A 25,655-nucleotide genomic window follows, 5' to 3' on the forward strand; every position below is an offset into this window, starting at 1 on the left:
ACATGCTGAAACAGGACAGTTTTTTAGAAAAGTTTTACTTCTCTTCTCCACAGACCCTAAGGGGGAGTTTATAGCACTCTTTTTCCTTTTCATCACAAATACAGATACAAGACAACTATGTATCTGATTTTTCAGGACATTTATTTTTGTACACAAAGTTTTAAAAGCCTAAGACAGATGAGTATTTTTAGCATTTCTCAGAAACTAGTATCTTCTAAATTAACATGAGAGCATAGGTATTCCACTCCTCTGCTTAACAGGGCATGTAGAGTAAATTGAGGGCCTTGGAATAACAAGCTTTTTCTGACACAAAACACTTTTCTTTAAAAGCTTCCATAGTATGAACAGGCTTTGCTGTTTTATATTCAAGGACCAGGCCTTCTCCCATTTCAGTTTGAATTAGTTTGGTAGTGACCACTTTACCAGCCTTGTTAAAAGGAGTACTGAGTCTTATGAGAGCTTCACAGGGAAGGTTAGGAACTATGGCCTGCAGGTTGATTGCTGACTCCTGGCCGAAGTTGAGCACCATCATGAAGACTGTGTCTAAGCCATCCAGCTCCCTGACGTAGACAAACATGTTACTGTCATTCCAGATGTGGCACATCCAGCCCCGATTCAGGGGCAGCTCATCGTTCCGCAGCGAGGTCAGCGCTCTGTACAGACGCAGGGTTGAGTTGGCCCAGGCGCTCTGGATCTGCAACAGGCAGCACCAACAGGGTCAGTGCCAGTTCCTGCCACTGCAAGGAGGAAACACAGCTCCCTACTCACACCCACTCAGGCTGCTGAGAATGTGCCTATCAGAATGCCATGCTGACAATTATCCCTCTTCCAATCTGTCTGCAAATTTCACTGAAAAAATTTCACTGCTTTTTCTCATGCACTTCCCTGGCACATGTGGAGTGGTAGACACAGAGTTTATTAAGCGTAACAGTTCCCCAGCAGTAACAGGATGGCTTCCTCCCACAGCTTCCTTTCAGTACTGTGGATTCAGGAGAAAGCCACAGCTATTCAAAGCTTACCACTGAATACTTTTCATTGAGTCTAGTCTACTGCAGTCACAGGGTTTATTTTATGTTTTATATTTCTGCTATCTTAGATTTTTTTTTTCTGCTCTCAATTTTGATCAGCACTGTAGGTCAGCAAAATCTGCTTGATTCGTTGCTCTACTTATGTTAGAGTTGGTCTATGTCAAGTTCTTGTTACCAAGCCAGTACTTTATATAACAATAGAAATGGAGAAAAAGAGACCAGTTCCCAATTTAATATCAAAAGGATTAAAAGGATGTTAAAGAGCCAAATTGTCCCATCAACATCATAATTGTAGTCGCTCTGCTTAAATGAATATAGATGAAGTAGGCTCCTTGTTGTGCAAGGATTTTCTTTTCTAATAAAACTTGTGAGGATTCAGTGCTTTTTTTTTTTTTCCCTTGAGTTTGTTCCTGCTGCCAATGCTCACTACTAAAAGGAAGCCAGAGTAAAATAGATAAGTTAAAATATTTTGAGACCATTAGTTTGCCACACATGTAGATACCTACTTCCACATTTACACTTTGGTAGTTGGAATTAACAGGTAACCAGCTGCTGTTGCCTTCAGTAAAACCAGCATTAACATTTCCATCCCACTGCATGGGGGATTTCTCTGGGAGGGTCACCTAGAAAATAAAGTGGTGATTACCATAATAAAAATTACTCTTTGAATAGCATGTTCTCACATCTCCCAAATGATCCCCCTTTTAGTATTGCTTTCTTTGGTTTAAGTTAAAATTTAATGAGGATGTAATTGTGGTCCAAATCTAAGGTGAAAATGAGAACTGAGACAATTCCTGAAATGGAGGGGAGGGGATTATCTCAGATAAAGCACTCTTGGGTAAAATGTGGGATTCCCAAATGACTCTCATTAGAGTTGTCATCCTTTGCAACAAATGGTTGGATAAAAGTTTACTGATGACAGTCAGGATATTCTGATAAATATCTAGACATGCAGAGAGTGAATATGTGAGGTAATGAGTCCTTAGAAGAGATGTCATTACAGTAACAGTAAACAACAAGTAACTGCTGTTCAGGGTCTGTTCTTTTGTAAGTACTGCACTTTTCACCCCAGAACTCTTCAAGCTTGCATTTGCAAGGGGTACAATTTTGACAGGACTGTTTGTGTTAGAAAGGTAAAATTATTATTTCCAAGTGCAAAACTATTGAAAACCGGCTTTTAGCTGATTAAAAAGTGTCAATGTAAAAAAAGTCTGAAGTTCTCATTTTGAAGAATTCAGAAAAATCTGAAAAAGCTTCCTCATTGTTACTGAAGAGCTGCCAAAAGATCTGACACTTAAATTTAATGATATAAGAGGGCATAAAATATTTTGCACATACTTTGAGTGTTTGTTTTCCATGAAAACTGTTTTTCATATAAAGGACACTTTTCAATACAATCTGTCAGAGCAGCAGCCTAACAAAAGAAATTGTCACTTTCCTTTGTGACATTATAAATAATGGGTTTCTCCTTTTTAGCATATTCTGAAAAGCAGGGGAAAAAAAATCCTAAGTTTTCAACACTGGTAACACTGCCTCTCATCTTTACCTCTTTCAGTGTCTCCTGAAGTGTTTGAAATGCTGGGGCTAAAGCCTATATCATCCTGAGCAAATACTCTCCATCTTCCTAAGACACCCATTAATCAGGGAACCTTCCTCTCCAGACTGAGTGAAGGGTGGGTTTGCATTTGTTCCAAAGCCCTGAGCCACGGGGTAGCCACTAAAAGAGAGTGACCCCTGAGGAGCTCAGGGTGAGCCACTTTTCTTAAGAGAATCACTCTGTCAGCAGTAATCAGCAGCAGCAAGAAAATGCAGGAGATACTTCGACCTAGGGGTTTCCCAGAGGAAATGAGATTTCCTTTTAAATCAGAGAATCATTTCCTCACATCTGAATCAGACAAATCTGGAGATGATCCTGTGCTTCAAGTAACTTTCCCTTCAATACAAAGCTAGCCAATGTCATTTCTGACATTGCCACAGGCTGCCTCATTCCCTAAGAGAGGCTTTTCACAGGGAAAGCAGCATCTGCCATAAGACCATGTTCTTATGGTGCTCAAATATGGTCAGAGAGGCAGAGACAAGCTGCTCCATTTTAGGACATGCATGATGACCAAAAGTCACTTCTGCTTGCCACCAGGCAGCCTCCCCTTCATGCAGATCCCTTTTTCTGAGCTTGGGCATACTCATGACAGCCGTGGCTTGGACAGCCAGGAAATAATGGACTCTGACAATGATGAAGGCACTTCCATGGGAGGAAGGAGACAGCTCAGTTCCTCTTCCCTCACATATCTGCAGCACATCTCTCCTAACCCCTGGCCAGGCCCAGTGCTGGCACTTGCTGTCCTTTCTGCTGAAGCAATACTGCTGGAAACCATGCAAGACTGATCTGGAGAAAGACAGAAATCAGCATCCATAACTGAAGTCTACCACTTCAGACATACAGCAAGGCCTTGGTTCTGGTCTCTGGCCTGGCCATTTCCACTTGCTGTACAGAGGTTTGCCATGAAGAACACGGAAAACCATTTAAGCAGTGAGAAAGACTGGGTTTGGTTAACAAAACAAAAGTTCTTGTGTTTTTGAATCTTCTGTTACTTGTTAACTAAACAACAACAGGACGAGAGTTTACATGTTCTTCACTTACATTTCCTGATGCAATATTCTCCATGCCAATTTCTTCACCATAGTAAGTGACAGGAGTGCCAGGGAGGGTTAAAATCAGCATGTTCATGACATTGATGTACTCCTTCCCAATCCGAGTTGAAATCCGAGCAGCATTAGGGCTTCCAACCTGAAGAAAACATCATTTTGTTAAACACACATTATAAAATTTCATGAATATGTGAAATTGATTAACTAATTTAACAAAGTAGTAAATATTTTGGGGTTTTTTCTTTCCCTTCCAGGGCTGTGAGGTCCATTATCTTTATTTTGATGCCATTACAAAGTTCTGTCCCAAAAAAAGTAACACACAGAAGTTCTGCCAATAGCAGGCAGAAGTGAGGAAGAGACGACTCTCCCTGCTTACAGTTGTCTGCTATTTTCTCTGCTGTGTGAGAACTGCTCTGCTTGCTTTGAAAAGATCCTTTGCACATTTCAAACATGCTTCCTAGGAAAAAGAGGAGCAATATTCTAAGTTAACTGCCCTCCACTGCCTGCTCTCCTCTGCCCTGACCCCAGGCGGGTTCCCAAATCCATTGCAGTGAGTCAGTTTATGGTCAAAGATAACTATCCCAATTCCATTCTCACTGGTGGTTTAGCCACCAGTGAGACACTGAGGAGACACTGAGGGAGAGGCATGATCATAAATTCCTTTCTGTCATCCTTGCATGGGGAGTGGAACTGTTACTGAAGGGCAGGAGCGCCAAACAGTGCCAGGGACTCCAACTACAGCAGCCGAGAGTTTTCACAAGGACAGCGACTGTAGCTCAGCCACTGCCCCAGGCTGCTGCTGATCCCACTGAAATCAGTGTGTGTGTCACCTACAGGAACAAGCCCTTCCTATGAGAGTTGGTCTAGAGCCCTTACTGCCCAGTTTGGCCATTTTCCTGCAGGCATGTTTTTCATCCACGAGTCGACAGCTTCAAAGACGCTGTTGCCTGACAGATTTTTCACATTAATTAGGTTGAAATTGAAGGGAAAATCTGCTTCTTGAATAAAAGTCGTTCCATAATACATCATTGTTGCTTCAATGTCTTCCTTTTCATCATCATTAGAACCCATAAATCTACAAAGAAGTACACAAATAGCTTTTATGGCTCATTTTTGGTTACAAAGAACATAATAAAGCTAGAAATGGTTGGACACACAGCATTAAGAATTATGTTCACTTCCCCCTCCCCATCAAAAAAGGTTAATACAGAGAAACAATATTCTGTAAGACAGACAAGGAATCAAGGAGAAATACTCCCTGGAAACTACTGGAGAAAAATCTACAAGAGTCAACACGAGGCTAAAGTATCTGACTGAAGTTTTATCTTTCTGAATCCACATCCACACACTCCATTCCAGCAATTTCCATACTTTCCTTTACAGAAGAGGACCTGGGGGTCCCCCAAGTTGACCATGAGCCATCCATGTGCCCTTGCAGGTGATTCATGGTATCCTGGGCTGCATTAGGAGAAATGCTGCCAGAAGTGAGGGAGGTAATCCTTCCCCTTTAGTCTGCCACCAAGGCCATTAGGGACTGAAATATCTCTCCCAGCAGGAAAGACTGCAAGGTGGGGCTGTGGGAAGGGAAGCCTCAGGGACATCTCATCCATGTATTGAAGGGAAGGTGCAAAGGTGACTGAGCCAGGTCTTTTCAGGGGTGCCCAGTGCCAGGGCCAGAGGCAAAGCCACAAAATGAAACACAGGAAAGGTGTTTCCCTATGAACATCAGGAAACTTCCATCAGACAGGGTGACTGAGTCCTGGCACTGGTTCTCCAGGGGAGGTTGTGGAGTCTCCATTACTGGAAATGTTCAAAAGTCATGTGGACAAGTTCCTGGGCAACTGGCTCCAGGTGGACCTAAAAAGCAGGCGGTTTGGACCAGAGAATTTCAAGAGGCCCCTTCCAAATTCAACCATTCTGTGATTTTAACACTCTCTGACTGTGTGTCTCACTTGAACTGTACTATTAAACCTAAACAATAAATCAGGCTACGGTTGATAAATTAGTGTCTCTGTGATTAGAATGGTTTCCTTTTCTGCTTAGCTTTATACAGTCCATAGATGGAGCAGAGCTAACAGGGCCAATTCCTTTCTGCATACCCTGGGGAATAGACAGTATAGCCTATATACTGCTATCTGCACTGGAGGATTTGCATTTCTGTGGCATACTGTGTTATTAAAAACCCATTTTATTGCTAGTAAGAGGGAGATGAGTATTAGAAAAAACTGGCCAGCTGTGGTGGTTACCTGTATCTGCCGGGCTCTCTGCTGAACTCGTTCATGGTGTGACGGAAGCCGCGGACGATGTCGTGCAAACCAACTTGTGTGGTGGTGTAGTCATGGTACAGCTGGGAATAGGCTGTGATGGTCCCCTTAAAGCAGGGCATAGTACTTCACATTAGTTCATTAGTTCACCAATGGTTTAAGTTTCAGAATTCTCCAAATCCTTCTCATTCTTTCCTGAGTTCACGAATTTTTACTGAAATGAATTCAGCATAATAGCACTAACAGCATGGAGCTGAACTGCATTTGAGGAACTCTGGAGTAGCAGAGAACTGATAATTTTGGATCCCATCTTTCAGCCAGGAAAGCCCCCACCACAGCACTAACCAACAGAGCCCATCTGGAGAAGCGAGCACAGCAGGTGCTGTGGCCTCAGACCAGGCTGGAAAGATGGACAGTGCCTTGATACAGTAACACAACACCACCACCACCTTGGAGCTGGCCAGCTGTCTGTGATCCCCAGCTCCACAGGAGAACAGTGTCTTAGTGCTGGCACTACCTGGGAACATCACCAAGCTCACTATCAGAGCAAAAGCAAGTAAAATAAACTACAGTGAATGAGTCTGGTTTCCTCTCATTGTGACACATGGCCCAGTTCTTATTGGGACTTCTTTGTGGTGAGTGCTCTTTGTGCAGAGTGCCCAGGACCCACCCGCCTTCCGAGGCTGACCTGATTTTCCTACAGCCACAATTAAGACCTAAAAGAGTCAAACCAGGCATTCTTGTCTCCATAGGAAATGCAGGAAAGAAAGCAAAGACAAAACATATACATTACTCCACTCGGAGGGTTGTTCACTGGAGGCTCATCTCGGAGATGTGTTGCTTCTAAGAGAAATTTAACAGTGCTGAAACTAAATCCATCAACTCCTTTGCCGAGCCAAAATTTTATAATATCCTAGATAAAAGTAAAAGAATGAAAAATCTGAGTGAGCCCACCCCATTTAAAATAGTATACTCTTAAAAAGAAAACTAAACTTGTAAGGTGTTAATACATAACAGTTCAGTTTTTGATTTGTACTTCAATTTTTTTCTAGAAACTAAAGTGACTCACGTTGAACTAAGGTCGAATTAATAGCTAAATAAAAGTATGTCTTACTATTCTATTCATACAAAAAAGAAAAAGACTGGTCTCTAGCTTCTCCCATAATTCAGGAGACCAAACCCAGGCATGACTCACTAAAAGCGATTTCTAATCCATCCATCAGCTGGGCTCATGCTAAGTGATGTTGTTGATCAACGCTCCTCATGGCTGCACACAATTAGAACACATTGATTCAAATATGCAAGAATATGTTGTTCTGCACAAACTGTGCCACCAATTTTCTTTTACACAATAGAGCTCTTAAAACATTTGTTCTCTTTTATTTGACTGATGTATTTTTTTTAAATTTTATTTTCAGACTTATTTGTTGATATGCAGGAACATGAGAAATTATTATCCAACAATTACAAATGCTATTGATTTGAAATTTCACTATCAAATTCCAACATTAGTCACTATTAGTAAAACTCTATCCTACTTCACTAACTATACTGCTACAGTTTTAATTGCCCTAGTATTAACAAAAAACTCCAAAGTTCAGTTGCTCCTGAGTGGTTTCTGCAAATGTCCTTTTAGTTGTGATACTTGTCTTCATAATTTTTAATATTTTTAGAAGATGTCTATTGACTTGCCTTTTTAAAACTTATGAAATACACTTGTCTGAACAGGCTGCAGTAGAATTAGTCCATATTCAAGCTGTACAGACTTTTGTTTGGCAAATAAAGCCTGCTTCATTGAGCTGCACTTTGCCATAGCACCATTCAGAAAGCAGCAGTTCTCAGTATGGTGTCTGTCCAGTACTGAGTCTACCCAAAAATGTTCATGCTGTGCTATATCTGTTCATGCTGTGCTGTGTTATACCTGTGCTCAGCCCTGCAAACACCAAGCTCTGACGTGGTTCTCACTGGCAGCAATCTACATCTATTTACACATGAAAGCCATAACATGATTTTGGGCGTTCTTGGGTGCCCTTGTGCTGCTAAACCAAAGACTTGAGCTTCTCTGCAAAAGTCCATTTGCTTCCTGCTCAGTCCTCCTAGCCGTCTGGAACAGGATTTTGAATTAAAATACTAGACAAAAATTATTCTTTAACATGATGTTCATACACATTTACCAAAGGTTGGTGTTACCAGGACAAACTTCTCAGCTTTCATGTTTTTTTGGGGGTTTGTTTGTTTGTTTGTTTGTTTTGTTTTTCTGGTTTTTTTTGGTGGGGTTTATTGTGTGTTTTTTGGTTTTGTTTTTTTTTTTTTTTTTTGTGGGTTGTTTTTTTTTTGTTTTGTTTTTGGTTTTTTGGTTTTTTTGTTTTGTTTTTTTGGTTTTTTTTTTTGTTATTTTGGGGTTCTTATTGTTTGTTTTTGGGGGGGTTGTTTGTTTGTTTTGTGGGGGTTTTGTTTGTTTTTGTGGGGTTTTTTTGGGTTTTTGTTGTTGTTGTTGTTGTGTTTTTGCATAGGAAATGCAGCATCTCTTTGCTACTGGAGTTTCAATAATCCAGGTACCATTTTAAAGAAGTAATTAGCCAGGATCGTTAAGAAGCATGTGGAGTGCTATGGGGGGAAAAAAGGGGGCAAATGGCGAGATGTGGCATTAAGGAAGTATCAAGACACAGAAAGGTTCCCGGCAGAGTTCTTTGAGGACCAGTCTCAAAAGGGGTCTCATTGCGTGCTTGAGTTAAAAGGTATGACCAGAAGTGTTTTGTTCTTTCAAGCTCATGCAGTGCCCATGTGGTGGGGGCAGAGGCCCCACAGAGACCATCCCAGGAGGACTGGGCAGCTGTGAAGACCAGCACCAAAGAAATGCACCACAATTCAACAGTAAGAAGTAGCAAACACTTAAGGATTCAATTAAACACATGAAGCAGCTGAGGGATAACTTACAGAAAGGGGGGAAAAGAAGCAGTGATTGTCAGGTTCCCATATTCAGGCCTACATCCCCCTATTTTAATGAATTCCGCACTGTCTGCTAGGAAACAGTGCAGACAGGAATGAGATTCCATCCAAGCAGCCCCATCACCACCACTCTCACTGTGAAAACACTCATTTTCCCCCTAGAAAGTCATCAGACATGCAGACAGATCGAAACTCACTATCTCCCCCTTATCCACAAGCCCAGGCATTCCTTGTAATTCAAATCAGCATTGCCTCTGCTTTCCTGAAAATTCAAACAGCTCTCTGATAAACAAGGCACCATCCCTCCAATTAACAACTCTTTGTATCAACAGAGATAAACACTTCTCTGCACTTGAATCAGTCAGATCTGCACAGGCTTCAGTGGAAGAGCTGCTTTTACTTTTGGCTCAGCAGCAGTGGGTTTCATACTTACATGGATTTCTTGTTGGACATCAGGGTTGCGAAAATTCAAGTCTGGCTGTTCCTTCCCAAACTGATGGAGATAACATTGCTTCCTCACGTCGTCATACTGCCAGCTGGAGCCCCCAAAGACACTCACCTGCTCAGCCGAGGGAGAGAGACAATCAGAACTACTAACTTAAGAAACATTTCCTCCCATGCATCATTAAATTGTGGGGCATAAAATAAAGCACAAAATGCCTAATCGGTGGACTAAATTTTGAACATATTTTGGTACTCATAATTTTCATTACTTTTTGCCACTAGTTGCTCTCCCTTTAGTTGTGCTTTGCCACATCTATTTCTTGTTCAGTGTTGTGGATTTTGAAGATTTTTTTATTAAGTTAACTTTCATTAGGAATTATCTGGAATAGAGGGGAAAACATAGGTTTTATTGTGGAATTTATTGTGGAATTGCTTCTCCTAAAACTAATTAAAAATAGCTTTACTTAACTTAGAGCTTTATGCAATTTTGTTGTATCCCTTTGAAGAGCCAACAACAGTCAGCAAGTTAAAAATGTTAAACTTTCACTATCTCTGTAATAAGAGATTCCAAAAGCTAAGAGTTCTTAAGATTCTTAAGTTTAAAGAGAAATTATACTAATTGGTGCAAAGTAATAATTTCACCTTGAGTTTTTAGAATATACAAGGTCCTAATCATGCATCCACCAGTTCAAATCTAAAATAAATCTATTTGAAACAGGCACCACACTTTCTGGACTGATCACTTTCCAGAAGAAAGGAAACAAGCCAAGATCACATTGTTTTGTTTCTTTCTCCACCAACTATGATTTCAGAGGACACAGTTTCTAGAGTAGAATACCCATACATAGAAGGTGGCATGAACTTGTGCACAACCTTTTTTTATGTGTGTTTGTTTTATGAATGAAGACTTAACACTAAGGCGAAGAAGCAAAAGCAATTTTTAAAGTTCCACTTCAAGTAGGAACTTTTCCAGTGATCCCCCAACCTGGTTTAAATCTTAATCTGCACTAACTCACATAGTAACATCAGTTTGTACCTCTCACCAGTCATTAATAACCCGTGTACACTGAGACAATCACATTACAGCTGCTTTTGCTCTGTGGCATCCAGCTTGGGATGTGCATGTGTCCCTTCCCGTGTTTACCCAGTTGTTGGGAGGGGTGACTGAGCCACCAGATAGTGCACAGTCGTGCCAGATGTAGTAATCCGTGTACTTCCCAGTCCGATTGCGGCTCAGCTGAAACCACTGGTGTTTGTCGCTCGTGTGGTTTGGTATAAAATCCATTATCACCTTCAGCCCTTAAAAATAAAACCAAAAATATTAAAAACCCCATCAAACCGCCCCCCTCCCCCGGCCCCCAACCTACAATATTACATTTAACCTTTTAAGACAATGTTCATATTTTTTCTAAATGCAGCATCAGAGGTATTTGCGCATGCCAGGGGCATGGAAGAGGCATAAAAAACAAACAAACAAACAAACAAACAAACAAACAAACAAACAAACAAAAAAAACACCCCCCCAAAAAACCAAAAACAACAACAACAAAAAAAAAACCACTAAAATACCAGACTACCAAAACAGTTAGATCTGACTGGTGTTTGCAAGTAGCTGGAACACAGCTAAGGATGGAAAGAAGGGTGAAGAAAAAATTTAGAACAGATTTGTGCTGTTATGAACCACTTTCACTAAGTCTGACTTCATCATCTGTCTTGCACCTCCCAAGTGAGAAAGACACTTCACCAGTCTAGTATCAGTGAACACACATTCTTCATCATCCTTCTTAAAGACCAGACATTTTACTGAATCTTCAAATATTTTCAGACTGGCAAACCATTTTCTGTTGAGCTCAACAGCTGTAAGAAGAAACACCTGAGCACACATTTGGTCTGAGGTGTAAACGCACCAAAGCAAGGATGCAAAGGCAGGAAGGAAGTGTGTGTTCCCTCATGCTCAGTCAGACAGAACTGCACCTCAGCTTGATCCCAGCCTTCCAATAAGCCCATAAGATAGGCTTCAGCGATTATGGATGGGTGCCAGCCCACCAACCACAAACATCCTCCTTGCAGAGGACATGCAGCCACCCTGTGCTGCTGCTGTAGCTCCCTGTGCCCTCTGTCCTGCTTTCAGCACTGCCTCAGAGCCAAAGGGCAGAAACAGCAATCATGGAGCTCACATTGCTGTGGAGCTGCCTTGTACCCTTTGCTGACACCTCCATCAGCTCCTGCTCAATGCCACCACGGGGACTGCCAGGTGCACAAACTGAAGTCTCTATAAGGTCCATTTTTTAAATAGAGCTACTTTGCTTGGAGGTGCAGCTTACCTTTGTCATGTATGGCTACAAGAAGATCCTCAAAATCTTTCATGCATCCAAAAATGGGATCAATGTCATAGAAGTCTTCAGCTCCATATCCAAGGTCTTTTAAAGGGGACTTCAAGAAAGAGGTGATCCAGATGGTTCTGACATTCAAATATGTAATATAGTCCAGTTTTTCCTGGATACCTATTTAAAAAGAAAAGGACATAATCTGTTCGGAAATGACAAAAAATTTTCTTTCATACTCAGGTCCTTTATCTTCCTGACATGTTACTATGGTATGCAACTACTGAAACAGCTTCTGCCCTTCCCTTGCCAGTATTGTACAGTGTGACTATCATTTCTTGTTTAGAAATGCATTGTCCATCTTGGTGTTGAACCTTCCCTTTCTGCAGCTCAGCAACTGATAAATGGCATTGCTTCCTTGCCCCATCTCCACTCATTCTTATGAGCTGATAACACCTAGACCATGAAGAAAACAAGAAGTAACACATTTCTTTCTCCCCTCTGTCAGTTTGAGTTTTCCTTAGGAAGAGCAGCCACTAAACATGACCAGGTGCTCAGCACCACTCATCCTCCTGACTGGCCTCAGTTTTGTGGAGGTATCTGACTCTGGTAGCAGCTGTGCTGCTGCTTGCTCTCAGCACCATCTCTCAACCTCCTTTCTAATTCCACACTTAGACTTAACTTGAGCAAGCAGCTTCTGGATTTATTGACATCAGTGTGAGTTGCTATAAACGTTGCCTGACAACTTTTCTTCCTTCTCTCCATTAAGGTGGCTTTGTCTATTGGACTGCACTTTTCCACTGGTTTTGGTTTTTATAGACATTCATACACACACAACTGTTACACATCAAGAATGAAAACTGACCCACCTTTCAGATCCCCGTTCCCATCCATGTTGCTGTCCCTGAAGGAACGAGGATAGATCTGATAAATAGGACCATCCTGCCACCAGTCAAGGCACTTTGGAGACAGAGCAATGATGGCAATGGTAGCACACACAAGCGCAACGGCACCAGCAATGATGAGCCAGAAGAGGATCTCCCTGGTGATTCTGTAGCGGGCTTGGCTGGAGAACTGCAGCAAGACCTCCTTTGGCATCCCAGCATAAGGCTTCAACACTGTCTCCTCCACAGCCATCGGGTCCACATCAACACTGCACTTGTCTGGCATTTCTCTTTGGCTACTGGTGTCTGTCTCCTTGCCCTCAAAAGCCTCATTTTGAACAAATCCATTGTTCTCCACACCTCTCTTCTCACTCAGCTCCATAGGTAAACTCCTAGCTCTACTTGAGAGGTCCTGTCCTGGAGACTCTGGCCACAGCACCTTTGTTCAGTGAAATGAGAAGCAATGCAATTAGCTATTCTGGGTTGATAATCAATCTGGACCAACTGGTCAAAGTTCAAAAAGGGACAAAAAGGGCAAAGTGCTCAGGATTTTCTGCATATTCCGCATCTTCAGCAAGATAACAAAAACGCTACAAGAAAGGGCAGTCCTCCTGGGAAGTAAAGCCTATTGTTGGTACCAGCTGAGCACAGTTATGTTTACTCTTGCTCTCTCCAGTACACCACATTTCTCTTCCCTCTGACAGCAAGGGGAAATTCAGGTTTTACCACTATCAGATCTGGTAAATATGCAGCTTTCCAGACTGGTCATAGTCTCCCCCCCTGCCTGAAGCATCCTGAATATGGGTAATTTAAACACGGACAGCAAGAGAATGAAGCGTTGGCAGCCACTGGCCCAAACACAGCAACACAAACTAAGAAGAAAAGATTCAAAGGCTGGTTGTGCAGTGTTTTCACAGTTTAACTAGCCCACCCCAGCCCACCCCCAACTCCTAAGCACTAACAACTGCTGTGGTACATACCGATCCAGCGACTCACAGCGGGGTACATGGGGTGGATTGCTACGCCCAGAGCCAGCCCCGGGGCAGGACAGGATAGCTCTGCACAGGCACAAGCAAAACTCAAGAGAAAAACCCACTGTCCACTATTAAAATGCACCACACCATTAAATAAAATTAAAAAAAAAAAAAAAAAAAAAAAAAAAAAAAAAAGTGGGGGGGGTGGAAAGAAATGTTTTTAAAAAAACTTTCCCTTCTCCCCTTTCCCACTACTCTAGGCAGGAAAAAGCATTGCCCAAAGTCTGCACACACATGCATATCTGTACACATCTGTGTGCCCTAAGCTCCAAGTGCCTGAAGGCAGCATCAAGACTTTCCACCAGTGCCCCCTGCCCAGCACACCAGACACACAAAGCAATACAGATTTGCCAAGAAGCTGCCCTATCACCAGTAAAAGTTAACTCCTACCTCTGACCATATGGTCAGGGTTCGAAGGAAACTCATGGACAACTGCAGTCACGACAAGGTTGGATTGTGACTCAAAACAAGTGTTTATTATGCTTGCCGCAAGCCATGAAAGAAGGTTATAAACGATGGATTGTAAAAAGTCCAGCATGCAATATTCAAATTACTCAAAAAATTATGTTATTGCTGAGATTAGCTGAGCTAAGAATAGGTATTTGATGCTGACAGATTTAATCTTTCCTCTTCCTTACAGCAGTGCCTGGCAGCAACCTCAGCCTGTGCAGCACCAGGCAGCTGTGGGAGCATCCAAGATAACAGCTGTGGTGTCAGCACCTGTAATTCAGTATTACAAGGAAATCCAGAAGTGGAAAATTATTTGACACAGTTTCACTCCCATTTAATATATCTGCAGTCTTAACATCATCATACCAGTAAGCTGTAAAAGTTTCCAGACAGGCAATGAGCTCTCAGGGCATACACTTGTATTCAGCACAATGCCAGTGACTCCTCATCCCATTTCAACTGTTTCATTTCAACAACTTAACTTGCAATTAACGTAGAGAATGTGTAAATATAGAAATTGTTTTAGAGTGCATCAAATACACAAGACCTGGTACTCCCCAGCTTGTTTCCCCCCGCCAAACTCAGAGGGTTAAAAGTGCAGATATCTTCCTGCATACACAAAAGCTCCCTCAGTCACCCAAGCACAGCAAAGCAAGTCAGAGGCAAGAGCAGATGATGGCCAAAACACAGCCATCTGTCACAGGCACATGGGTCACATAAGCCAAGGTGACTCAGGACAGTCAGGTGCAGAGTATTACACCCACCAATAGTGCTGGAATCAGAGGGGAAACTAGTTCCAAGTGAGTATTTCAGCTCCCTCCCATCTCTTTTCTTTAAGCCAGTAAACTTTATGATGATTATTGCCTGTGTGGATAGGTTTACTTGATTTAAGGGCACAGGCAGCTTACCCTTGGCACAAACACTTTTACAACTGATAAAGGCCAACTTGGTACCTCACTAGTCAGAAGCTGCCACTGCTCCCTGTATGTGTGGTTGAGAAATGGTTGAGAAACCATTCCTTTCCCCTTATTTGAGCATCTTGCGGGAGCAGCCTGCTCTGTGAATCCCGCTGTGCGAAAGCCGTGCGTTCAAAGGAGCCCCTCGTGTCCTAATGTAATCCCCAAGTAACATTAAAGGCTTATTTATACCTTAAGTAGGGCAGATCGTGTCTTAATTGCCAAGCGTCTGGCTGAAAAGAGGAGGATTAGAGTGCTCTGGTAGATAAATGCAGCATGCAGGAGGCGGAGGCCATGGATAGATAAATCCATGTGCATCATCTCTGCTGGCTGCAGGGCACGCAAAGATGCAGTGACACAATCACTGTGAGGCTGAAAGGGAACATAAGCCATGCTGGAAATTGCCAACTGGCAGTGCTGGTGAATACACAGTGTGTAGAGTGGGGCTGAGTGGGCTCACAGCCTCACACCAACTCCGCCTTGCTCCGTGAGAAGAGCTGAAGCGCCAGCAGGTACCAGCGGAACACAGGTACACTTAGGGTAGTGGGCCTTAAAAACCATCAAAATTCCTCTAGAAAGCCTGGAGGAAATATACAGCCAAGGAGCTTAAAATAGGTCTGGGTGATCAACCACCACAGACCCAGGAGAACAAACCCAAGAATCTGGTATCGTCTCCTGTACAATTTTCCTCATAGACTAAAAATAAAACCACACAGGTATTTTGTTGTTATTACAGACCTATTTTTTTTTCTCTCCTCATCCTGAGAAGTTGCTTGCCTTAAAATTATTTGATAAAGGAATAACGTAAACTTCATCTTAGAAAGGCAGATCACCAACATTTCCCACTGAGCTTTAACTTTTTCCTTTTAAAATACATTTTATGTATGCAGGCATTATGCATCTGGCTTGCTCTCAAACAATTCTGAAATGGTTTCCTCCTGAGCTATTTTACAGTTTAGCAGGAGTAACTAGCCAGTGCAACTGTGTTAGCAGAATCCACTGAAAGGCATTAAGTAGTAAAGAAAACACTTCATATTCTGTGCCAGTTACTCTGTTTACCTCAGGGTTAGGTAGGGAAACAAAACCAATCTGTATGTGGGCAGTAATAGCTGCTATCTCCACACAGATTGCCATGGTTATTTCTATAAGATGGAGGGGTTAATTTTCACAAGTATTTCTTATATATAATTATTTAGATGCACTGACTGACTTAGTCATCTACTGTTTGATGCTCTTGGCTCTTTGAATGCCAAGTAGCTTGCCAGTTCCTCAATACCACACATATTACGCCGAAAACCATGCAGAGGGGTGATTATGCACCCTAATGTGCTAAGTGTAGGAAGACATTTATTGTTAAAAAGTTCTCTTGCTTTATGCTTTTTCATTAAAAGGTTTGTTGCCACTGGAACTGGTCTGACATAAAGCACTTTAAATATAACCTCATTATTTACAGAATCAGGGCCAAATTTACAGGTGTGTATAGAAGGCAGACACCTCAGCAGCTCCCACAAGACTGATGGATAACCTGACCTTTAAAGCTACCTTTCACTCAGCACTAAGAAAATACTCCCTTGACCTGGAGGGCAGCTGTCAAGACAGAGAAGGTCTAAGGGAACAAATTTCTGACACAGTATCCTTTACCATGAGCATGTCTGAAGTTTCTGCCATCACCCTGAAGTCCTGAGGGTGGCAAAACATCATCGCACAGGACACAGTGACAGGGTTTGGAGGGGAGTTTGTTACTTTTTTAATGCTCCTAGTCCACTAATGGACTATGTGATTAAAGGTTAATGTCATTATAAACGCTGTAATTAGCTACTGCTTGGCTCACGGGACATTTCAGGGGAAAGAGGCACCCGGCCCGTGCCCCCCCAGCTGATCTGCAAGGCTGGCTTCTCCCATGATTTTTAATGAAAACAATTATCCACTAATTCCTGCTGCTATCATAGCTGCAAGAACAAGAGCAAGCAGGGCTAACTCCTTCTGGATGTTTCCACCACAGAGGGTCAAACACTACATCCAATCCACAGAAAAACAAACTCTTAAGTTTGTTGTGTCTCCAGGAGAAGCTCACTCACATTAACTGTGCTCTTTTCAAATTGCACTCTTCCCTTTATGGGATTCGTCTGCCCCATTTCTGTCCTAAAGGATGACAACTTCCAAAGGATCTTCTTTTCCAGCCTACTCCTCAAAACCTTTCCCAGCAAGAGACCCAGACCTTGCTCGTCTCTTTGTACGAGCTGGAAAGGTTCAGCATGGTATTAAATCATGGCAGACTGTTGAATTTTGGATGGCTGTAAGCCAAGAGAGACCTTGTGTTACTGAAACATCCCTGAAGTGGGAGATCTGCAATACAGCCAGGCAGCCCAACAGGAAGCAAAGGAGAAGCTCAACAAAATAAAATGGCATTGCACTACATCACCACCACATCCATCCTTCGGGCTACCAAAAAGACAGCACCCCACAGGCTACATCTGCCTTTGCCAGGGCTTATCTCTGAGAACAATTTACATCCACTGAATAGGAATCTGAGGAGCAGATTTTGTCCTGTTGAGCACAAAGCACTTCCTCATGTGGAAGGATGAAGGATTTATTGGAAGGGGCTGTCAGGCAACAGCTCTCACTACACGAGCACACCTATTGCCACATCATACAGGATGTACAGCTTTTCAAAGTACCCCAGCTTCCCCACCTGCAGGAATTACACACACAGTATCACAGATATATATGGTAGTCCATATAAATTTACTCCTTTTTCCTGTTTCTCTCAGTGCATGAAGATAGGTCTTCCTGCAAATAATTTGCTTTTTCACAAGTATCAAATTAGTGGCAGGTATTCCATGATGAAACCTGCTCAGGTTGTGCTCCTGTGAGATAATTTCCTGCTGGAAGAGCTCAGTTCATATCAGAAATCTCCAGTCTGTACAGAAAGCTTCACTCTTTGGTACTGAATTGCATTCCAAGGCTCTTACAATGGCTACTTCTGACCAACAGTTCATGGATTCCACATGAGATCATCAACAGTCCAGCAGCAATAATGTGTGTAAAAATCAATGTGAGCACTGGAAGTGAAACCAAAGAACCAAAAGCACACATTCTGTTAAAAACCCCCAAGGCAACAAAAATCCTTTTCTTCAATTCAGGACCTAGCATGCTGTGCAGTAATAGCTGGCACATGCAAGGATCTATACTCAGGGAAGGGGCTCTCTGACCAGCACAAACTAGACCTCTGTATCAAGAAAACATTCCACACCTACAAGAAGCATTTTCCAGATATACCATTCAGTGTGGACACAGGTAGCAGAACTTCACCTTAATTTCATATTCACCTGAATGTACAACAACTGAAACTGAAGACAATCTTTACTTCCTGTAAGTTGGAAGAAATGCTAAAACTCTAAGTAGTAATCTCTTAAACACTGCCTAAAACAAGTTTTACTTTGGAACTGTCTCTGGCATTCAAGGATCTAGCCATGTGGGTGAAAGCACTGCTTGGTGCAAGGTAAAGCAAGCATCACCTGCAGTGAATACCAGCCTTTCCATTTTGAACTTCATGGATCCATGGAACCGTGTGGGCTCTTCAGTGCCAGATCTCACATTTTGTATCTGCATAAAACACTTCTGGCATCTCGATTGTTTATGCTAGTGAACATGAGAAAAACAATCCCACACCCTGCAAGCATTCACATAGGGTATTTAAATGCCCCACTTCATTCTCTCCACACAAATAGAGACATGATTAAGTGTCACACACACCCATTCCCCCCTCCCAGGATAACTAAAGCATGTTTCTGCTCTTCATTCCATATATATGTGAGGCAGTCTCTCACAGCTCTCATGCTGCTAGCTCTGCTATGCTCTCTGGGAGTCTGTTGCACCAAGTACAGGGGAGCAGTGCAAACTGGTTCTCTTCTGAGTGGATGCCCTGCTTGCATTTCCAATACAGATCTTTCAAATATTTGAATACTGCAAGCTGAACTGGAAGACAACTGTACAACATCTTCAAGTCAGTGACAACACAATACCCATTTGGTACACTTTTTTCTCCTTTCCCTTCATTTAATACAAGTTTTTTTATTTAATGCAATTCAAAGCATGGGGGCTACTAAGATAATATGAGAAATCACATCTTAAAGATGTAACTTTGTTGGTCTTTGTTGGGTTTGGGGTGGTTTTTTTCAGTTCACATTAACAGCACTTGAAATATGGTAGCAGCATGTAAAGAAGTTGCTGCAATTACTCCCATGCTTGGACCTCTGGATTTTTTTTTAATGAACAGCATGCAAAGTTAAAATGCAGTAACTGTAATCTCTGAAGCAGCAGTATGGAACTTCCTAAATATTTTTAAGGTAAGGACAAGTAAGAATGAAGAAATGAATGTAAAATATATTTCATCATTTTAAAATTTCACAGCCAGCATAACATAAAAAGCAGTAAGAGCAGAGACTGAAGTTCTTGTAAAGCACCACACTTCCAAACACCTTGAGACTGTGTTAGCAGAGTATTTCCAAAAAGTAATCTCCTTCCAAAGTAAATGCACGTTTATTGGAGCTGGGAAAAGTATTTTGGTTTCATTTCATGTATTTTCTGCTCCCAGAGAAATATTTTTATTTAAAACACACTAGGAAAACATATCTGCTTTACATGCCCAGGCCAAAATCCTTGTTGTACCATTAAAATTAGATGCATTTTTGAAGATGACCATTGGATAAAGGATTAAAATAAATCCCTCACATCATCCAGTTTCCCCTGCTAACAACAAATTAAATCATGTAAATTATTTGAAGATTAGGTAGGCATTCACCATTTTGCATCTGAGTAACCTGCCAAACAAAATAAAAACAATATTCACAGAATTAATTTGATGGGAATAGGGTTAAGAAGCTTCCTTACAAAAATAATGAGAAATCTCTTCATTAATTCAGTTTAAATATGCATTTTACTTCAAAGTTAAAATGTATTTACTTCAAAGTTTCCAACTAACTTCTGAATGTAGGATATTTACTAATCTACAGATTCAGAAGAAGTAGCTAGAATACATCAGCATAGAATAGCACATTTTCGCCACAGTTTTTCTTTTTGCACAATTTAAAAAAAGACAATTCAGGGATTTTTTGAGAAAATATAACAGTCTTGCAAGGAATATAGCATACTAAAATATTTTCGGGTTATCTTTGTAAGTCCTGGGTGCTAACTTCCAAGAGTAGTGTTTTATCTCACAAGAGAGAATTTTCCTTCTATGAATTTCTGTTTAATTTCTTCCACTTAAGCTTTGCAGCTCTTTCAAAATGACACAGGCAGAACACATTTGGTCATTTTCTGACAGAACTTTGCATGTAAATTCTCTGAACAATATTTGTTAAAAAATGTCCCACATCTACCAAACATATTCCAAAAGCCACCTGAAAAAGGCCAGAAAAATCAGTATTTCTATATTTAAAGATCAGACAAACTTTCAACACAGCCATCAGGGGTCTCATGAACTTGATTCTAGCTTTTTAAAGGTCGAGGGCAGGATCCTTACAACACTAAACACTACTGCACCATAGACTCAACTTCCCCACAACTCACCTTAGATTCCAGAAGTCTCAGAAAGCAGAAAACCAGGGTCAAAGTTATTTCTGAAGCAGACTTGACACAACAGGAAAAATTATAGCCAACAAGACTGATTGAATTAGTTGCCACAAGTCTTCAGAATGTGTATTCATTCCTACTAGTGTTTTTCATCCTTTACTGGGAAGGATAACTGCTTTCAGAGAAAGATTATCCAATTGATGGAAGACGTCCATTTTTTTTCCTTCTATCAGCCCATCCCCATGACCTGAACCCTTATCAGTCTTTGTTAGGTTTAAAAGCAGGTGCTGATGCAATCATCAGTTGATGTTAATTCAGCCACTTATCACAGCAAACACTGATCAGCACATCAAGGACTTTTTCTCTGGAAATTCCCAGTCAAGCTGCACATAGACAAATAAGGAAAGTTAAGGGCTGAATCAGAAGGAAGATCTCAGCAATCCCAGTCAGTCTTTAAATCCAGACATCACAGCAAAGGAGAACTTGAAGATTTTTGAAGAAGGAAATGTGAAGTCTTTGCGAGAATATGACCTTTCTTTCAGATGTATAAAGAGCTAAGCACAGCAGCACCAGTGAAGTAACAGAGTGAATGATGGAAATGAGAGATAAGCACCAACAGTGAGCTGAACACAAACAGGAGGCACAGTCATGCTAAAATGTGAAAGTTGTTCGTGTTTTGATCAACAGAGAAGCAGCCAGGTATGAACATAAGGCAGCACAAACCAGGTAGAACTAAGTCAGGTCTGTACAGCAACAGCCCAAACAAATACAGGCAGGACAATTTCAGATTGGCACTCAAAGAAAACAGGTTACAAAGGTGTGAGAGGTGGAGCCTGAGCTGCATAAATGGCATACTTACCTGGACCAGACTGCATAAATTCAGTGACTTTGGGTCCTTTCTTGTGGTTTTGTCAAATTGCCTTCATCTCTGGGAGTATCCCATGGAGTTGCTTACCTGCACCACTGCAGCTCCCTCCAACTTCATTTTCAGTTCAGAGCTAAAAAAGAACTTATGAAGAGCCAAAAGCAACAAGCTTTCAGACAAGCCTCAGGCCAACAAACTGCGTATTAGTTGATAATTAAAAACTGCTTGGCACCGTGGCCCCCTTTTTTTTTTTTTTGCCACTGTAGGCCTTTACCTAATGATAGGCAGCATTGCTTTTAGCTTCATCTTCCAGAGGTAAAAGTTGCCTACTACAGTTTGGTTCAATGCTGGACCTAATCTCGAGTTCCTATTGCTTTTGATTTCTACTCGAAGTGCCAAAGAAAAATGACTGGTTTTCTGAGGCTAATTTTACTTCTTAAGATTCAAGCCAGTGATTATGGCTGACAGTATACAAAAGCTCAGAGATGAAGTGGCTAACTGAACTCCACTTTACACATGATACCAAGAAACCATCTAGCCACTAATAGCCAGCCTCTGATGTGCTAAAATAATCAACATCTTAACAGTTTGTTTGGTTTTGTGGTTTTGGATTTTTTGTTGTTGCTTTCGTGTTTTGGTTTGTTTTTTTTAAACCATCCAAATGGCAACATCAGCATCAGATTCACATTTAGGGCCATGAAAAATATGGATATTTTGGCCAAGTCTTGCAAAAGTTTGGAGGCAGGCTCAAATAGCCACAAGAAGACCTAGTCCTAGTAGTTAACCCCAATATGAAACTTCTGAGGTCAGAGTGACAACACTTATATTTGCATCTACTTCATTATCCCCTATTCCATTTAACATGTTAATGAGGAGAAGTTAAAACAGATCTTTATTTTGCTCAGAGAGCAGATCTGAGAACTGACTTTGGACTACTTTGCCTCTGTTACAGGAGAAGTCATAAAAATGAAATCAAGCTAAATTTGACACAACAGAAAGACCCCAGGTAGAAGAGGCAATTCCTGCTCTCTGTGTTCTACATAAGTATATTAGTGTTAGTTACCAGGTGGCAACAAAATTAAGACAATGTAATTTTAAAACGTTGACAAGTCATGTCAAATATATGAACAATTTTCATCATTCATTCAGATTACTCACACTAAGAATACAAAGTCAACAAGCAAAGATATTCCCAGGCTGCTGAAATCTACACAGTATTTTGATTAAACTAAAAACATGACTAGAATTCATAACCAAGTGGATGCATGAATGGCAAGTACTGACTGATAATTTAGGGGAAAAAAGCTGTCTTGATTTACATTTTGATGTAGCTGTCCAAGTTATTATCCTTCTCTCTGAAAAACCTGTGTGTATACTTCACTTCAATACAAGGAATAAGCCCTTGTACTTGAGGGAGATTATCCACTAAATGTAAAAAATCTACACAAAGAAGCATTTATGGGACTGGAGCCCATGGAGTACCGGAAGTCTTGCTAGTGGAACAAGGCATTAAAATTGTACTCCATGAAGAAAGCATGCAGAGGTTATGCTGTACAAACAAATCCAGCAAGAAAGTTCAAAGAAGTTACAGATTCGTAGACTCAAAAAATCTTCGGGTTGTTTGTAAAGATCCTCATTCTACACTAACACTAACTGTTTAGGCAGGTTATTACCCTGAAGTATCAACACCATGGAGGATTCCATTCTCCTTTTCCACTCAGCTAAAAAACTACATTAGTAAGTTGGAAAAAAAAATCTGTAAAAGTTAAAAAAAAAAATCCGTAAAAGTTCTAACATGAAAGCATTAGCATCAGAGAATTTTCTATTCAAAACTGTGCAACAGTGAAATATCACAGGTTTAAGCTCAGATCTTTAAGAAACTTCAAGAAATGAGTTGACCAAAAAGTCAAGTTTAATCTCAATTTTTAGTCTTTAAATGAATACTCTCCCATAGCTGGACTAAGACTCCAGGTGAACTTGCGATGGATTTGTCCTAGGAGCACTAAATGTTGTTTGCCCTTTCCTTCCTCCCACAGAGAAGCCCACTTTGAGACTTGTGATCTTCTGAGATGAAGGGGCGCATCTGCTACAGAACAAACAGAAAAATCCTTCAACTAAGAGACCTCATAAATCTTACTGAGTTATCTTTTTATATGGAACACTAACATCCTCTTAGTAAGTCCCTCCCAAGAAAATAGAAAGCATGTCACACTGTTTTAGCAATCCTTTATTGAAGATAACAAGTTGGTTATGTTCACTGTATTGTATGAAACATCACAATATCATACTGGGAAGGTACTATCAGTACAGGGTTGGACCAGAGCGGACAGTCTGAACAATAAACCATTTTGCATTCTTCATTCCCTATCTTTTAACAACCCCAAAAAAACCAGTAAAGGGACAAATACCTGTTAACATCATCATTTAAAACACTTTAACTTACAAGGCTAAAATCTAATGAATAAATAAAATATATTGTGGCAATAATCCTCTCTAGACAAAAAAAAAAAAAAAAAAAAAAAAAAAAAAAAAAAATCTGATACACAATGAATCAAAATTACTTAAAATGACTGGAAAAGCTGGCCTTCGGCATCAGTATGAAAGAGCATGTGGTTTTTACAGACTCACCATGGGGATAAAGTTACAGAAAAATACCATGAATTTAATTTCACACAAAACCAGTTGATGACTGTCATTAGCTTAAAACTACACACAAGGGCAATTACATCCTCGCTGAAACACAGTTTAAACAAATAGGAAAATGTTTACAAGGCATCCACAGCATGTAAATCATATACAGATGGATACATTCATTGTTTCCCCTCCCCAATAGCTTTTATTTTAGATAAATACTTTACTCTTCCCCATTTTCAGCATTTACTGGACTCATTACATGCACAACTCAAAGAAGTCAGAAAAAAAGTCAAGGTTATTGCAAAAATAGAATTAAACTAAGAATCTTCAAGTACCTTACATGACAGCCACTCTGTACCATGCCCATTGCTTATAAAATGAAAGGTCATTGAACCCATGAAAATATCTCTAATATTTTCTTAATTTAAAATAGATAATTTTAAGTGTATTTATAGTAATCTCAAAGTGATAATTTGAACTTCGAAAATAATGCAAACAATTAAAAATTATACCCATATTACACAAGACTTCTGTCTGTATCTTAAGCTGAAAAAAATCAAAAAACTATAGAAAACCACATATAGAACAAAAAAAATAATCACAATTTACATTATAATAAAGGCAAATTTTCAGCATTTTTAAAAAAACCTGCAGCTGTGAGAGATGTCAAAGCAAGTCACTACTAACTATAAATTCACCAGTTTGGTTTTTTTAAAAAAGATTTTCTCTAGCAAGAGTTGAAGGGTGTGTTGTACACATGCGTAAAATTCTTACTGGTTTTAGATGCCTAGAATCTTCATATATTATTGCCAAATACACTTATCTTCAAGCAAGCAGTAGGCAACGTATCACAATTTGGACACCGCAGGGAAACCTAACGGTTTGGTAATACAGGTAAAACTGGAAAATTTAAACAAAAAAACCCCAAAAAAACACATCTGATAGCGTATTGCCCAATTGAAATTACTTCCAAGCCACAGAGCTGCAAAGCCTTCCAACTCGGTAAAGTGAAATAAGAAACATCTCAAACAATTACTTGTACTCTCTCTCATGCTTGTGTGTTGCATGTTTTAAGCCACAGTGTATCTTCAGAGAACACCTACAATCCCGTGCACCTCAGGTACATACACCGATCTGCTGAGAGAATATTCCTTCCTTCCTTCTTTTTTAGGGCCAAAGTTCATTACAGATGTAACCAGTATGCCTGAGGCTGGTAAAAATACTGTAGTACAGGCAATGCTAAGAGTGGCAATATCAGAGAAAACACAAAAATGAACAAATGATGGAAAATTCTAATATCTTTCTGCCCATTTCACAAAATGTTGGAAATCCACCAGAAATTTTCCCTTGTATTGAAGAAATCAGATTTAAAAGTTTTTTCCCCCTTTCAGAATCAAAAGCATTTTAGCAGATTTGTAAGGCTACCACGGATCTTCTAGATCTCCAGAACCCTACAGGAAAAGAAGAGGAGAAACATTACTACTCACCAATACAAATGAAAACATTTTGTTGCACTTTGGATTTCAGTGGCATAATAAAGAAGATTATTAGTGTAAGACAGAAAACATTTTCCTTCTTTTCCATACCTGTCCACTTCCACACA

The 25,655-nt window shown here is 40.6% G+C and overlaps 2 protein-coding genes across 2 annotated transcripts in view; both read right to left on the reverse strand.

The window, feature by feature from the left end:
• Positions 1 to 124: 124 nt before the first annotated feature.
• Positions 125 to 13,007, reverse strand: SLC3A1 (solute carrier family 3 member 1). Its single transcript, XM_083857102.1, has 10 exons — positions 12,525 to 13,007; positions 11,656 to 11,835; positions 10,476 to 10,630; positions 9,321 to 9,446; positions 6,732 to 6,851; positions 5,921 to 6,045; positions 4,551 to 4,749; positions 3,667 to 3,813; positions 1,535 to 1,651; positions 125 to 694 (listed from the first exon to the last, which is right to left on the reverse strand). Exons 1-10 carry the CDS (start codon positions 12,919 to 12,921, stop codon positions 254 to 256), a joined length of 2,007 nt encoding a protein of 668 aa, XP_083713228.1. The 5' UTR covers positions 12,922 to 13,007; the 3' UTR covers positions 125 to 253.
• Positions 13,008 to 23,627: 10,620 nt separating this feature from the next.
• The window catches only part of PPM1B (protein phosphatase, Mg2+/Mn2+ dependent 1B), a 60,137-nt gene continuing 58,109 nt past the window's right edge, over positions 23,628 to 25,655 (reverse strand). Inside the window, exon 7 of the mRNA XM_083856248.1 lies at positions 23,628 to 25,503. Within this exon, the coding sequence (XP_083712374.1) occupies positions 25,474 to 25,503 (30 nt within the window). The 3' untranslated portion in view covers positions 23,628 to 25,473. The remainder of the gene's footprint in view (positions 25,504 to 25,655) is intronic.

The sequence above is a fragment of the Zosterops lateralis genome, assembly GCF_965231275.1.
Source record: "Zosterops lateralis genome assembly, chromosome: 3".
NCBI lineage: Eukaryota > Metazoa > Chordata > Aves > Passeriformes > Zosteropidae > Zosterops > Zosterops lateralis.